At 40.6% G+C, this 13,274-nt stretch overlaps 1 protein-coding gene across 1 annotated transcript in view; it reads right to left on the bottom strand.

Moving 5' to 3' along the window:
* Nucleotides 1–13,274, bottom strand: part of OGFOD3 (2-oxoglutarate and iron dependent oxygenase domain containing 3) — a 43,350-nt gene that overhangs the window by 3,126 nt on the left and 26,950 nt on the right. Inside the window, exon 8 of the mRNA XM_086473615.1 lies at nucleotides 11,407–11,530. Coding sequence (XP_086329741.1) covers nucleotides 11,407–11,530 — 124 coding nt within the window. The remainder of the gene's footprint in view (nucleotides 1–11,406; nucleotides 11,531–13,274) is intronic.

Genomic DNA, 13,274 nt, shown 5'->3' with positions numbered 1-13,274 from the left:
TACAATTTCCTCATAAAACATTTTTGAGCAACAACAGCTCAAGAGAAAGTGTGTAAAAATTCTAATCCCATTTCCTTTGTCCTTTTCTTTCATTATTTAACAATGGCCTCAAATCAGTCTTCATTTTCTTCTCCCCTCCTCTGACCTGCCTGCACAGATTTCTTTCCAACATGCTTTTCTGCTCCAGTAAGAACAACTTGACTACTACCTCCTGGCACGTAATTTCAGTTTGATTTATGAACACTTACTGTTAAAAGTGTAAGCTTTTTTGAGATCACAAGCTACTATTCAATACAAATTTACTGTATATTATCTAACCAAAAAAGAGAAAGTGTTTAATCCCTGGTTCTTAAGGAATGAACTTCTGGAGAGGAAAAAATAGCAATGGGATCATCTCCTGGTTTGAGGTCCATGCTTCTAAGCTTTCCGAGTAAGGCCAGTCTTTGAGCTACTTTCTGAAGGACGATTAGAATGGAGGTGTCCTGGGGTTAGAAGTGATGCCAAGGGTAAAACCAAAGTATTTGGTTTTTTCCACTGAGACCAATCTATAGTCTGAAAAGTATTTCATCTTGATTGTGAACATTTGGCTCACTTTCCCCAATCACTGCAAGATGCCAGAAACTCCACTGCTTCTTTAGTTTCACGATGCTTTGACCAGTACCTCAACCTCAGAGAAGAGTTTTTAGATCCGTAAGTCACAAGTAACCACGGACTGCCCTCTCACATCTACCATTTATCATCTCCTCCTCACCTCCACTTTCCATTCCACAAGAGGTCAAGCAGGCAGAGCATACCACAGCAATTAGTGCAATTTAGTGCTTTTAACACATGGACATATAGCCCCCATATTACATAAAAAACACTCACGTTTTGTAGACACTTATCAATGATCTTTCCTCTTTTCTGCCCACACACACTTAAAACTTCTTTATAGCTGTTCCCAACTGGCTTCAAGATTTTCATCAGCCTGTCCAGTAACAGGGCAGTGAGCTGTACTCCAGCCTAGCTCCCATGGAAGAGGGCAACAATGGACTGGAGTAAGTTCCTCCCACACAAATGCACTTGTTCTCACCTTTCTCGTTAAGCGGGAAAAAAAAACCCACCAGAGAATTGGAAAGATCTGTGGTAACCTCAAGACCTGCAGGAGCCTGTTTCTAAATTATTAGCTTGCCTGCCTATCTCCACAGGAACAGAAGTCATAATCCTTGCCTTTGCTCTCTATTTGACAACAAAACCTGAATCTACAGCTTGTTTTCTCTTCCTTTCCACGCTTTCTCTAGTTTCCAGCATTAAGTACTAGAAAGTGTGTTTCAAGATGGAGTTTGGTCCAATAAAAGCTGATAAGCTTCTGCTCCTTGAAGATCACAGAAAGTGTTTTTGTGAGTTACTCCCCTTTCTAGTTCACAGATCCACCTCCAGCTCTGCTTCTGTACCAAGATTAGTCAAGAGTTTCATCCACAGGTGGAGCTGCTTCTCAGTCCCTTCTTTCTGTGGCCCTTAAGCATCCATAGAAGTTTTAGAAACTTGAGAGTAAGCAAAGGATAAATTGTATTTGGGATGAAAGAACTACTGCCATGGAAAACTCAGGTGCAAACTCATTTAAATGCGCCACCCTCTCACACTGAGCTAAGACAAGGAACTGCTAACAAGCTCAGCACCACAGCATCCATCAAAACTGAGCCTGGTCTTTGATGTCACTGACACAAGTCAAGCTCTTAAATGCTGTCAGGCTGAGAAAAGCTTGTGATGTAAAAAAAGGAAAGGTCTTGCTCCTCTTACAGGAAGCAAGACCTTAGTCATATTAGCGGTAACCACTTATTCGTCTGATTTTTTGAGAATCAGTTTTTGCACTGATCCACAGAAGTCATTGTTTATCAAGACATACAAGTGCCAGTCAAGCTCCACTGCCATGAATTTTATGTGATCCTCCTAATTTAGATGAAGACACTGTTATTTTCAGGAATAATACTTAACAAGCAGCAAAAGCAACAGATACTTCACTATGCAGCAATTAGGTCTCATTTAATTACTCAAAAGCACTAGAGAAATATATATATTAATGACGAGCTTTTGCTTTCCCCTGCTTTTGCTTTCCCAGGTTTTAATCATTTTCATACTTGCCCCTCAGCAATGAATCCTTATTTTTGGTGTACTCAGAAAATATAACCACTGCGAGCAGCAGCATACAGGTGGGAAAGAACTACGCATTCAGCTATGTATCACAGTAAAAACGCCAGTATTCCCATAAGGCTTGCTCTCAGGAGATTTTTATCCATGTTGAATTTAAAAATTCAGTTGCACTTCTGTAAACAAGGTGCCTAAATTTTGCTACCTAACCTCTGTTCTGTGAGGCAATACAGACTGGAGGAATATACAAAGGAAAATTTTCAGTGACCACCAGGCCCTTGACACGTAACTGTGACTTCAACAAAACCACTTTCTCTCACATTTATTTCCTGGTCCCTAAAATGAAAGTAGTACTGAGCTAATCTAACAAGGTTACTCTGAAAATTAATTAGTAAACATCATTACAATATTTTGCAGTTAACACATGTTCTGTTTTACAAGTATGATTAAAAAAATAAATAAATAAAAGTCCTCTGTTGTTGTTATCCTGGCAAGAGACAAAGTCATAAGGCATGCCAGATTAAATTATAACAAGATGCAGGGAGTATATGAAAGGACTTTGAGAACTATACAAATATTAACATAGCACAATGCTTGTAAGAAAAAAAATACTACAAGATTATTATGCCTCTAATAAATTCACTGCATAACTTAGGTTGGAAGAGACCTTGGGAGGTCTTCTAGTCCAATTCCCATTCTCAAATCAAGGCCAACTTCTAAATTATATGCAACTTCTCCGTTCCATTGGGTTGCTCAGGGTCGTATCATTGGCACATACGAGGGCAGCATTCAGGCACTGACGTTCCCCAGGTATGTCTCAGGCACATGGATTTTGGTACCACGTCTCCTATGCTTGGTTTTTGAGCAGAGGGCACGGAGTAGGTGACCTCCAGAGGTCGCTTCCAACTTCAGTTATTTTGATTACACACAGAACAGGCCGTTGACATTCACAGCAGCTTCGGCAATCACTTTGTTTGCACATGCCTGCTTTCTGCTGGATTCCAAGCCCCTTCATGCTCCCATCCTTCACATGAGACTACCCCTTCTGCTTTCTTGGCTGCATCCTTCTGGCCCTTCTAGTTCAATTCACTGCCAAATTTCCTTGTAAACACCTTGGGTCATGAGAACATCAAGGAGAAACCACAAATTAGGTGTTAGGTTGTCTCAGCCAACACTCAATCATGCAAGCAAGTTGGGGAATGATAACTGTCTCCTCGCTGTCCTTGGTCTGCTTAAACTGTGGCTGGACACCAGGGAAGGGCAGAGGCTACCCCTGCCTGGTGCCAGTGACAGGGAAGGGATGCAAAGCAGGACTGGGGGAAGGTAACAGGTCTCCCCTCCATCCGCTCTCCATGGCAGCTGGTTGAGGCACTGGAAAGCCTGAGCTGCTGCTCAGAAGGAAATGAAGCAACTCATCTGCTTGATTAAAGGGAAGCAGGAACAGATTATTTGGCACTACAGATCTATTCAACATCTTTCATCTTGTGCACTGACAGCTTTGACTGTCTGCTTAACATTTATCAGCTCTAAATGTTACTTGGGAAAGAAGGAAAAACTGCACCTCATCTGCTGAATGACACCAAGGCAGAAGCACTGCCAGGGAAACTGCACAAACCCAATTGTGTTCTCATCCTTGTCATCTGTTTAAGATTAATTGCTAATTCATTCTCACATAATGTGTCCAAGAAAAGCCACCATATCATTATAAATATCTAAAGGGCGGGCATCAGGGGGATGGGGCCAGACTTTTCAGTGGTGCCCAGTGACAGGACAAGGGGCAACAGGCACAAACTGCAGCACGGGAAGTTCCACCTGAACGTGACGAAAAACTTCTTTACTCTGAGGGTGACAGAGCACTGGAACAGGCTGCCCAGGGAGGCTGTGGAGTCTCCTTCTCTGGAGATATTCAAAACCCACCTGGACACAATCCTGTGTGACCTGCTCTAGGGAAACCTGCTTTAGCAGGGGGGTTGAACTAGGTGATCTCCAGAGGTCCCTTCCAGCCCTTACTGGTCTGTGATATGGCAAATAACCTGATATATTTTCTGTAATCACACAATAAAACTTATTTAACAGACATACTTATTCAATTACATAGAAATAAATGTTGAATGGAGGGAGCTTTAAGCAAGTTCTTACCTAAACCCCACAAAAGTAATATGGAATGACAGCATCTGTGAGTGCCCTGATCTGGCATGAAGAGAAGGCACAAGCTTCTCAAACAATTTTTGCTACATAACAGAAGGACAAAGAAGCCTATGGCCTGAAAAAAAAAACCACACCCCAAACTGCAATGGGTATCTAATGAAGCTTAGACACAAATTTATCCCAAATTTACTTACTAGATGGAGAAATTACTTGCCGTTATAAGTAAAATCACTGATTCACATAGTGAACTCTCCCACAGCCAGCTTGTAATTTGTAGAATTATTATCAATACTTTTAAAAGTACTTGATTCTGTTTAAAATTCAGAAGCACTTGGACTGAAGACTTCCAAATTACAGTTTTTAAAGAAAATAAATGAACTTAATTATTTCCTGCTAAAAGTACACGAACATTTTTAGACTTCAACAGAATCCCTGCCTGCTTCTCTCCTATCAGCACAGTTGGTTGCTCAAAATAACAGGAGTTTCCACTCTGTACGTTATGTCTGAAGGTGTGACAACCTAGTGAAGTATTTAGAAGTGAGAACTGTGTAACTGCTCTCTCCAAATCACAGTGACTGATTCTCAGCAAGGCCTTTGGCTCCGTTTCTTCTCCCTACAGCCAAGAGAAGGACAGGGATATCACCTCTGCTCTGCCTTCTGGTTCTCCCGTTCAGCACTCAACCTCACTCAACCAATACTGCCAAGTCTGCGCCATTTTCCCATGTTAGAGCACTCTGGGAAGCCACAGAAGATTTCTAAATTGGACTCCTACAAAAAGTTCTCACTAACAGAAGCATCTAAAAACAGTGTGGCAGTTTCAATCACATGAAATACCTCTGGATCATGTTTTACTTTTCTTGACCTTGCTAAACATGACATGTTTAGTAGAGCTCTGGATGCCAGAGTTCTAGGTTTCAGACTTCTGATAGAGAAGGAATTCATCCTTACATTTAGTAAGGCACTAAAGCATGAACACAAGGGTAACTCTTGTTGCTCTTCTCAGGCAAAAAATGGCCTTTAAACAGAAGGACTTCATGATAGCACCTATGGTGTGTGACCTTAACACTCACAAAGCATAGGAACCAAGAAATGAAACATCACTACTGAACTATAGTGTAACACAGCCAAACCTGCAGTTGATTTGGTGTTTTGTTTTACTTTATCTGTCACATTACCTGAATTTCATCAAGTAACTGGTTGAAGCTGATTTTCCTCTGCTCCCTCTTTATGTCTCCAGCTTTGCTACATATTTGTCTGGCAGCATCAAATCAAATTCATGAAATATTGGCTTGCATATGCATTACATGAAACAAAGTCCCGTGCAGCAAGCAACAAAAAGCACAAAAGGTGCATGCTACATGTGTTCCTTTATAACCAAGTATTATACACCAGGGAGAAGCACCTTAGAGGCCAATTCTCAATACTGACAGTGCTTCGCAATGCTCTGTGGAGCACTACCACAAGACATCTGTTTAGCTCCCAGTATGCACTCATCAATCCTTTCAATGGTCCGGCTAAAGTGACCATAACTAGCCTCAATAACAGATGCCCTCAACAAGGCAGTGTATTTTATATCAAGTAATTCATGTAAGCATCGTGTTAAGTTGTCCTGGGTTACAGTGTAAAATGTGCCAAAAGGAAAAAAAAAAGTATTCTATTACCATCTTCAGGAGCTGTTGAGACCAGGCGGGGCGGTGCTCCCTGCCTCCCCCCTCTGGACTATCTCCTGTTCATGGCCACAACAATGCCTTATCGCCTGACCCATCGATAACTCGCTCCTGGGCTATCTCCTGTTAATGGCCCATCAAGGAACTGCCTCACGTCTCCCCATCCCATTGTGAGATGCTCCGCCCGGGGAGGGGGGGGGAAGGAGCCAAGCAGTCCATGCCAAATAAAACCGGAGATTTTGAACACCCTAGCAGCCTTTCTTCCACTGGATTCCCAGAGGAGCTTTTCCCCCCACTGGAGTTCCAGAGGACAAGAGCTACCTACCTACCACTGGACCTTCGGAGGAAGACCAGACTCTTTTACCTGATCGCTGCTTCCACAGAACTACACCCATCGCTTCAGGAGGACTGCAGCCAGCATCTTATCGGACTGCTACTGCCCCCCTAACAGGGTGTCAGGTTGTATTCCTGACTCTGGCAGTGTAAACCAGGGGGTTGTTTGTTTTTCCCCTGCCTTGTGTTATATATATATATATTAGTAAAGAACTGTTATTCCTATTCCCCATATCTTTGCCTGAAGGCCCGTTAATTTCAAAATTATAATAATTTGGAGGGAAGGGGGTTGCACTTTCCCTTTCAAGGGAGGCTCCTGCCTTCCTCCACAGACACCTGTCTTTTCAAACCAAGACATAAGTGCAGGTCTGACCTACACCTCTCACAGACCTATTGCTTGGGCCAAATTAAAATACTATTTGATGTAATGTTATCACAAGCATATCATCAAGCACCACCGCAATACAAAACCAGAGTCTGAAGATGGTTATCCTGTACATGGAAACCAAAAACAAAGCAAAAGAAAAATCTTCAGAGTTGTACAAAGGAATGAGGAGATATTGAGCTATTCTATACATATTTGACACAACTACAAGAGCACCTCCATTTTCTATCATTTCTCTCTGCAATCACCTCACCAGTCCGAGGTGCAATTTGTGATTAGTATGGCAAATCAGTAAGAACTGCTGTCCTACAACCCATGAACTTTGCATAGCTGGTTATTACTGCAGCTGCTAATGCTGGCTCCATTTATTCTTCTCTAGGACTGACAGCTACTTCTGTGGATTTTTTACAAATCATTCTCAACTTTCAGTTGTTACTGATTTCACATGAAGATGCACTCCAGTTTTACTGATTGGAGCAAAAGTAAAGCTAGGAATGCCAGAAGATTATCAGGATCTAGACTGAATCTGGATGATGCGAACTGAATGTAGAAAGAGATCAGATCACCTATACTCAGTGGGTAAAAAATAAATCCACTATTCCATAATACAAGACGGATTACTAAATATATGCTTTAAACACAGTTTTCACAATTTGTGTTAATGTTGTCATGGGACTTCTGAATCTGGAGATCCTACTGCTCATGTCATTGCACTTTGTCACTGTGCTACATTCCCTCAGCCTTTAGTAGCTAATTCCTCCAAACTGATATATTTAAAGAGCACAATTAAAAAAAAAAAGACATGACAGATTCCTACCACTTAACTTGGAGCACTGCACAATTACAGGATCTGAGAGTCATGTGATACCTAACCACTGCAATGAAGCCACACTTATCTCAGTAAATGTACACACAGACACCCTGAAGCCCACCCTAGCTCTATGAAAAGCTACATATGCATTCCTAAATGTATGCTTTTCCTCACCTGAGCAGAAAAACTAATGGCTCAGGCTTTGATCATATGCTTTTTCCATCTAAATAAAGAATAATCCCACTTCACAAGTTCCCAAATAGCTCATACCTTCATCTCAAATATTTTTTACACTTTCAGTGTAAACTTTTCACTTCTCTGACAGCTATGAAAATATGCTAAATTTGATATTCAAGGAAGAGTCACATTTCACTCTCCAATGCACTGAATTCATTTTGCATCATAGATTAGTTTCTTCCACAAACATGCAGAAGTAACAATGGCAACCTTTCCTTCTACCCTTATACAACAACTTGTATGAAGAACGATCTCCTTTGTGATTAACAAATAAGTGCGGCAAAGCTGACCTCAAACCCAAGAAATGTACATGAAAATAAGGAACACACAACTGGTACTGAGATTTCCTTTCAAGCACAGGGTTTCATCTACACTTTACCATAAAGTGAAGTCTGTGACCTGTCTGATATTGCCAGTCCCCAAATTCACACCAGACTCTTCAAAATTGACATTTTAAGTATGGTTTATGCTGACAAATTTAGTAGCAGCAGAAAGCATACAAGTTTTATCACTGAAAAAGGAATGCCTTGATGTCTGCCACTTATTCTTAATCCTCCTGTATCTATTGAAGATTACTAAAACAGGTCTCGGGTCAGCAAAGCAAAGTTAATACTGAAAGGGCCATGGGTTTCATTTTGAAGGGACACAGGTTTCATTTTGAAGAACCTTATTCTAAACATTTCTCTATTTCTATTAGTCTCTTGAACAGAGCTACTCCGATGGAAAAGACGGGAAAAAAATGCCAATATGTCAATTTTGGAAATAGAATTTGCATGTAAAAGCAACAGATACTACTACTGTACAACTCTTTCTCTGTCCAAAAAAAGTGTTTCCTTTTCAAAGTAGTATCTCACTTGGCACCAAGAATTCTCTTACTCACAGTACAGTGAGTTTCTTGCAGCAGACAGAGGTCCTGACTTCAGTCAAAAGACACACAGATATTTCCGAAGCCCAACAGGGCACAAGATAGATGTGTTCCTTAATGCCATGTTTGGTAATGGATTAGCCAAAGGTCTCTACATATGAACTGGCATCGCAATGGTGACTTGTCAGTGTCTGTTAAAAAGAAAAAATAATCTCAAGAAGCTCTGGGTTAATAAGTTATTACTCCTCCTTAAAGCTAGAGGTGTTTGTTAATAATTGAACTACACAGTGTTATAGACCACTCTACAAATTTTGAGACTCTTTCGCTCAAATAGGTAAGAATCGGGACTCACAGACTTCTTGTACAATCCCCCAGTGATACACACTTAGAGAAGAGCTAAGTGTTTTCAAATTAGGCTCCACTTCTAACAAGCGAGCTTTCCCTGTCCCTGCCTGGCTAAGACTGAGCCTTAAATGGCAAGCGCTGCGAAAGCATTTGAAGCAGTGGGACTTGCCTAGGCAGCACTTCAAAACACAGGAAATCCCAGTGTTTTATTTTTAATTGTCTTTCATATTTTCAATTACTGCTCTCTGCTCTGCTGCATCAGTAACAATGCCTTTCTGTTCCCTTCTGCAGAGCCTGACACTAACAAATTACCACTCACAGCAAAAGGAATGGGCTCATTTTGGCACACAGTACCAGGTTCCCAAAACGAAGACTAACTTTGAGACAACCAGAAGTGCCAGGTCTTAGAACGGAAGTGGCATTAGCATTACCGAGAAGGTAAGGTAGCTGTTAAGCACTAAAACCAAACCAGCGATTATGTCAGTCAGTTCTAAAAAAGCCTGAATCTCCTAAATGAGAAGCATAAAAGTTATAACACATGGTTTTAAAAGTTGGTTGGAGTGACAAGCAAAGCACAAAGGATCAAAAGAAGCACAAAACAAAACAAACAAAAACCACAAAGATGGAAGGAGAGAAAACACACTGCAAAGGAACCTTCTGAACATGAAAAATACATCAACTTGTACCAGCAACAGAAGACACCCTGGGGTCATTCCCTCGTTAGCATTCTCTCACAAGCCTCATTTTATCAGCAAGAGGAAAACTAAGTGCAATTGCCTTCACATTGTGCTTCACCTCTAAAGCTTTTCTCCTTTGCTCACAGAATGTTAGTAGTTATTTAGATTGCACCATAGGTAGTATCACAATCACAGGAGCCTTAACAACTGTGTTTACAGAGGAGTGTATTAGAAAGGTGTAAGTGGCATTAAACTTAATTTTCTGTTGTGTACATGTGGTACATTTGATCTTTCAAAAAAGGCCATTCACTACAAGCTTTGCATTGTTTTATTTTAAAAGGTGTGCGTAGCCAGTTCCATGGCACACATACTGCCAACAAACAACCTGTGAAAGGGAATCGCCAAAACCAGGTGCTATTAAAAATCTTTCCATACTTCATCTGCTCCCCCTTCCTCCCCCAAAATGACATAAAAAGCAAACACCTTGCAGCAGAGCCTGAAAATTAACCAGATGGGGCTGAATGGAAGCAATTTCACACTTGCAGACTTTTTGAAATTAAGTCGGGGTACGTTGCACATAGCAACTGGACCAAGTGCCCCTGTACAGTGCAAGGGGACAGCTGTCCTCCCAGCTACCTAGAATTCAACTATCATTTCTACAGCCCATGTTAATCTTAGAATTGCATCTGGAAATGAAATAGGTTAATGTGTACCCTTTCAAAATACTGGTGGCAGCATTTTGCAAGAGATGATACTTTCAATTTAGGGTTTATTTCCAGCCCCAAAAGTCAAAATAATCAAACATACAATTCTTGATACCAAACCCAGAATACAGGTAATCTCAGAGTTTATCTAAGCCAGCACTACTTCTGGTGAGTGGATCGCTATGATCCGTAAGTCAAGAACACCCCACACCCATCCCCATTCGCAGGCAGCAATAGTCAGAAGTCAGTTCTGTTTGGGGTAATGCCTGTCAGCAGACAGTTACTAAGGCTGTCTTTAAATAAGTAAGTTCCCACCTTTTCTCTCTTAAAAAAGACAGAACACAGTAGGAATATAAAGCTGTCCTCGGGGGGTTTTTTCCTGCAGGAGTGTGACTGGTCTTGCATTAGAAAAGGTTACATTGCTGTAAGCTCAGTACTCACCTGCCAGACAGATGAGCTCCTTCCTAGGCATATTGCCCCAAAATAATTCTAGTTTCAAACGATCCACTTAATAGAAAAATCTTAAACTAGCCTTAAAGGAAAGCCTTTTTTTTTTTTAGGTATAACTGATAGCCATCAGAATGCTCATCCCTGTCAGATCAACTGAAAGCGAATACAAACTTATAACCAAGTTACCATGGCTCATTATGTTACCGCAGGTTAGCAGAGCTGTGGTAATCAATCATCTTCACATCCAGCCCACAGCAATTACAGGGTATTAAGCCCCACCTTGAACAGCAAAGGAATTTCAGGCCAGTCTAAAACAAATTATTTTATTTTGGATTTGCTGTGGTCACACCGTTATCTTTGCTCTTGATGCATAGCGACCTGCTAAGCTGTTGTAACTGGATTGCAGTTCTAAGTCCTACAGCTTTCAAGAAAGTCACTTTGTGTGGCTTAACTCCAGACACTCCAAACTGTGGCCTTATTTTAATCTTTTTTAATCTTTACTTTTTGTGTCATCAGTCTGAAGACAAAATGCTACATTATTCCACTGCTGACTGTTACTGCTGACACAAAACAAAGTCCCACTACACCTGCCAGCCTGCCCAGTTAATAAATGGCACAATTTGGCCTGCCCCAGTGCAGGCAAACCAAGACTCTTACCTGCTCGGGGCTCTATTGTCTTGTTGGAACCTGCATCCATAAAGACAAACCGTCCACCACCAAAGTCTTCAGTGTAGTCAGAGAGATAGAGCAGGGAAGTATAATCAAAGGAGCCATAAGTTACCTAGGAGTAAACAGCATTACCAAAAATTACCAAATTCTACTCTCAAGTCTGCAGAGTACAAATAATTAAGCAGATGGATCTGACGCATTTTTCTAAATTTCCAGTTTTCACGTATTTAAAGGGGTCTCTGAAAGCTGAAAACATTCTTTTGTAGAAGTGATATATGTTTATTAGTCTATTCTATTGTGTTCACACACACACTACAGATAAGACTAGCATATTTATTACTTCTATGATTAGTTTCCATAATTAAAAAAGTGCTCCTATTGATTTCTGTCATCCTAAGTCTACTAAACAGCAAAAGTCAACATAGTATCAGAAGTTACACCTCTGCATTGTATCAAAAATAGAAGGGCTCGGATCTATTTATACTATTTCAAGATAAAATTTCACCATAAGGTTAATGAGACCAAAGAACAGCCTGTGACTAATTAATTTACTCGTTATCTAATCACAGTTATAGGATTCTGGAAACCTCACCTTTTACTCTTTCACCAGCTACTGTGCAGGAGCTTCACGGTAACAGTGAAACACACCTTCCAAGGAAACCTGCATTTGTTGGAGGAACTTCTACTCTTTTCCATACAGGTTTTGTTTAAAAACCTTCAAATCTAACTTTCAAAGTCTCTGCTTCTTCTCAGCCTACAATCCAAACATCTCATTTTAAGTATAACAAGGTGATTTTCCTTCCTTTTAAAGTATTATTTTTGCTTGGTATGTACGTTGAAGATGGAGAAACATAATACTATATATTAATGCCCACAGTGAAGCTATCTAAATATTTAACACTTGAATTTATCTGATTCTGAAAAAATATTTCTTTTTCATACTACATGTCACCAACAATTAAAGATATACTTAGAATCAATGGCTGTATTCTCCAATTTCTTTACAGTGTATCGCAACTCAAGTTCTGCATCACACTGTCACACAGTGACATGTGCAGCACAGTAGTAGTCAGCATTTGCAGAGTGTTTTGACTGACCCGGTGACTGCCAGAGGTAGGTGCTACTTCCAAACTTAAAAGTTTTCTAAATATTTTCCATTTTGTTTTAAGTTACATTCATTAGTGCCAGTGAAATTCTGGCTCAACAGCAGTTGCACATACTATTCTGCAAGGGCAAGGACTAAAGAGAACATAACAGCAGATGGAATAGGAAGACATTTTCATTCTTACTCGTTTTATTATTTTGGCCATAAGGGCTTAACGGAAAAGCACCAAATTCGGTGATATGCTGCACTACACAGGCCAAATCACAAGAATGAGAGAAATGTCTTGGTGATCCCCTCCTCCCCATTACCACCCAAACCTTTGTAGCAATACAAGGCAATAAATAGGAATTAATGAGTATGTGGGACTGCAGCACCATGAAAAGAGGCATGCTACAGCCCTCTTCATGCAATCAGCTTTGCAAAGCTATTTTCACCTTCATTGATTTGGTGATAAGACTTCCAGTCAGTTTAAGGAAATCTTCTGGCCAGTGAAGGCAATAGACAGTGAAGAAGTCTGTTCAACTCATACTTGCAAGTCTAATGATTAAAATTGCTTTTCTGAACTCCAGTGGTGCAGCAGTCTTTGCTCCGTCAGTGCACTCTCCATCCTCTCCGAGGTGGCTTTACCAATTCTGAGTTTTAAGAGCTGACTACAAACCATTTTAAAAGCCTAGCCAAATACATCTGATTTCTATAGACTACTTATTTGGGTAACCAAGTATGCAATGGAAAAATGGCTTTTCTGTTCCTG

This window comes from Leptosomus discolor, chromosome 15, assembly GCF_034619465.1.
Source record: "Leptosomus discolor isolate bLepDis1 chromosome 15, bLepDis1.hap2, whole genome shotgun sequence".
Classification (NCBI taxonomy): domain Eukaryota; kingdom Metazoa; phylum Chordata; class Aves; order Leptosomiformes; family Leptosomidae; genus Leptosomus; species Leptosomus discolor.
This window is presented reverse-complemented; position numbering and strand designations above follow the sequence as displayed.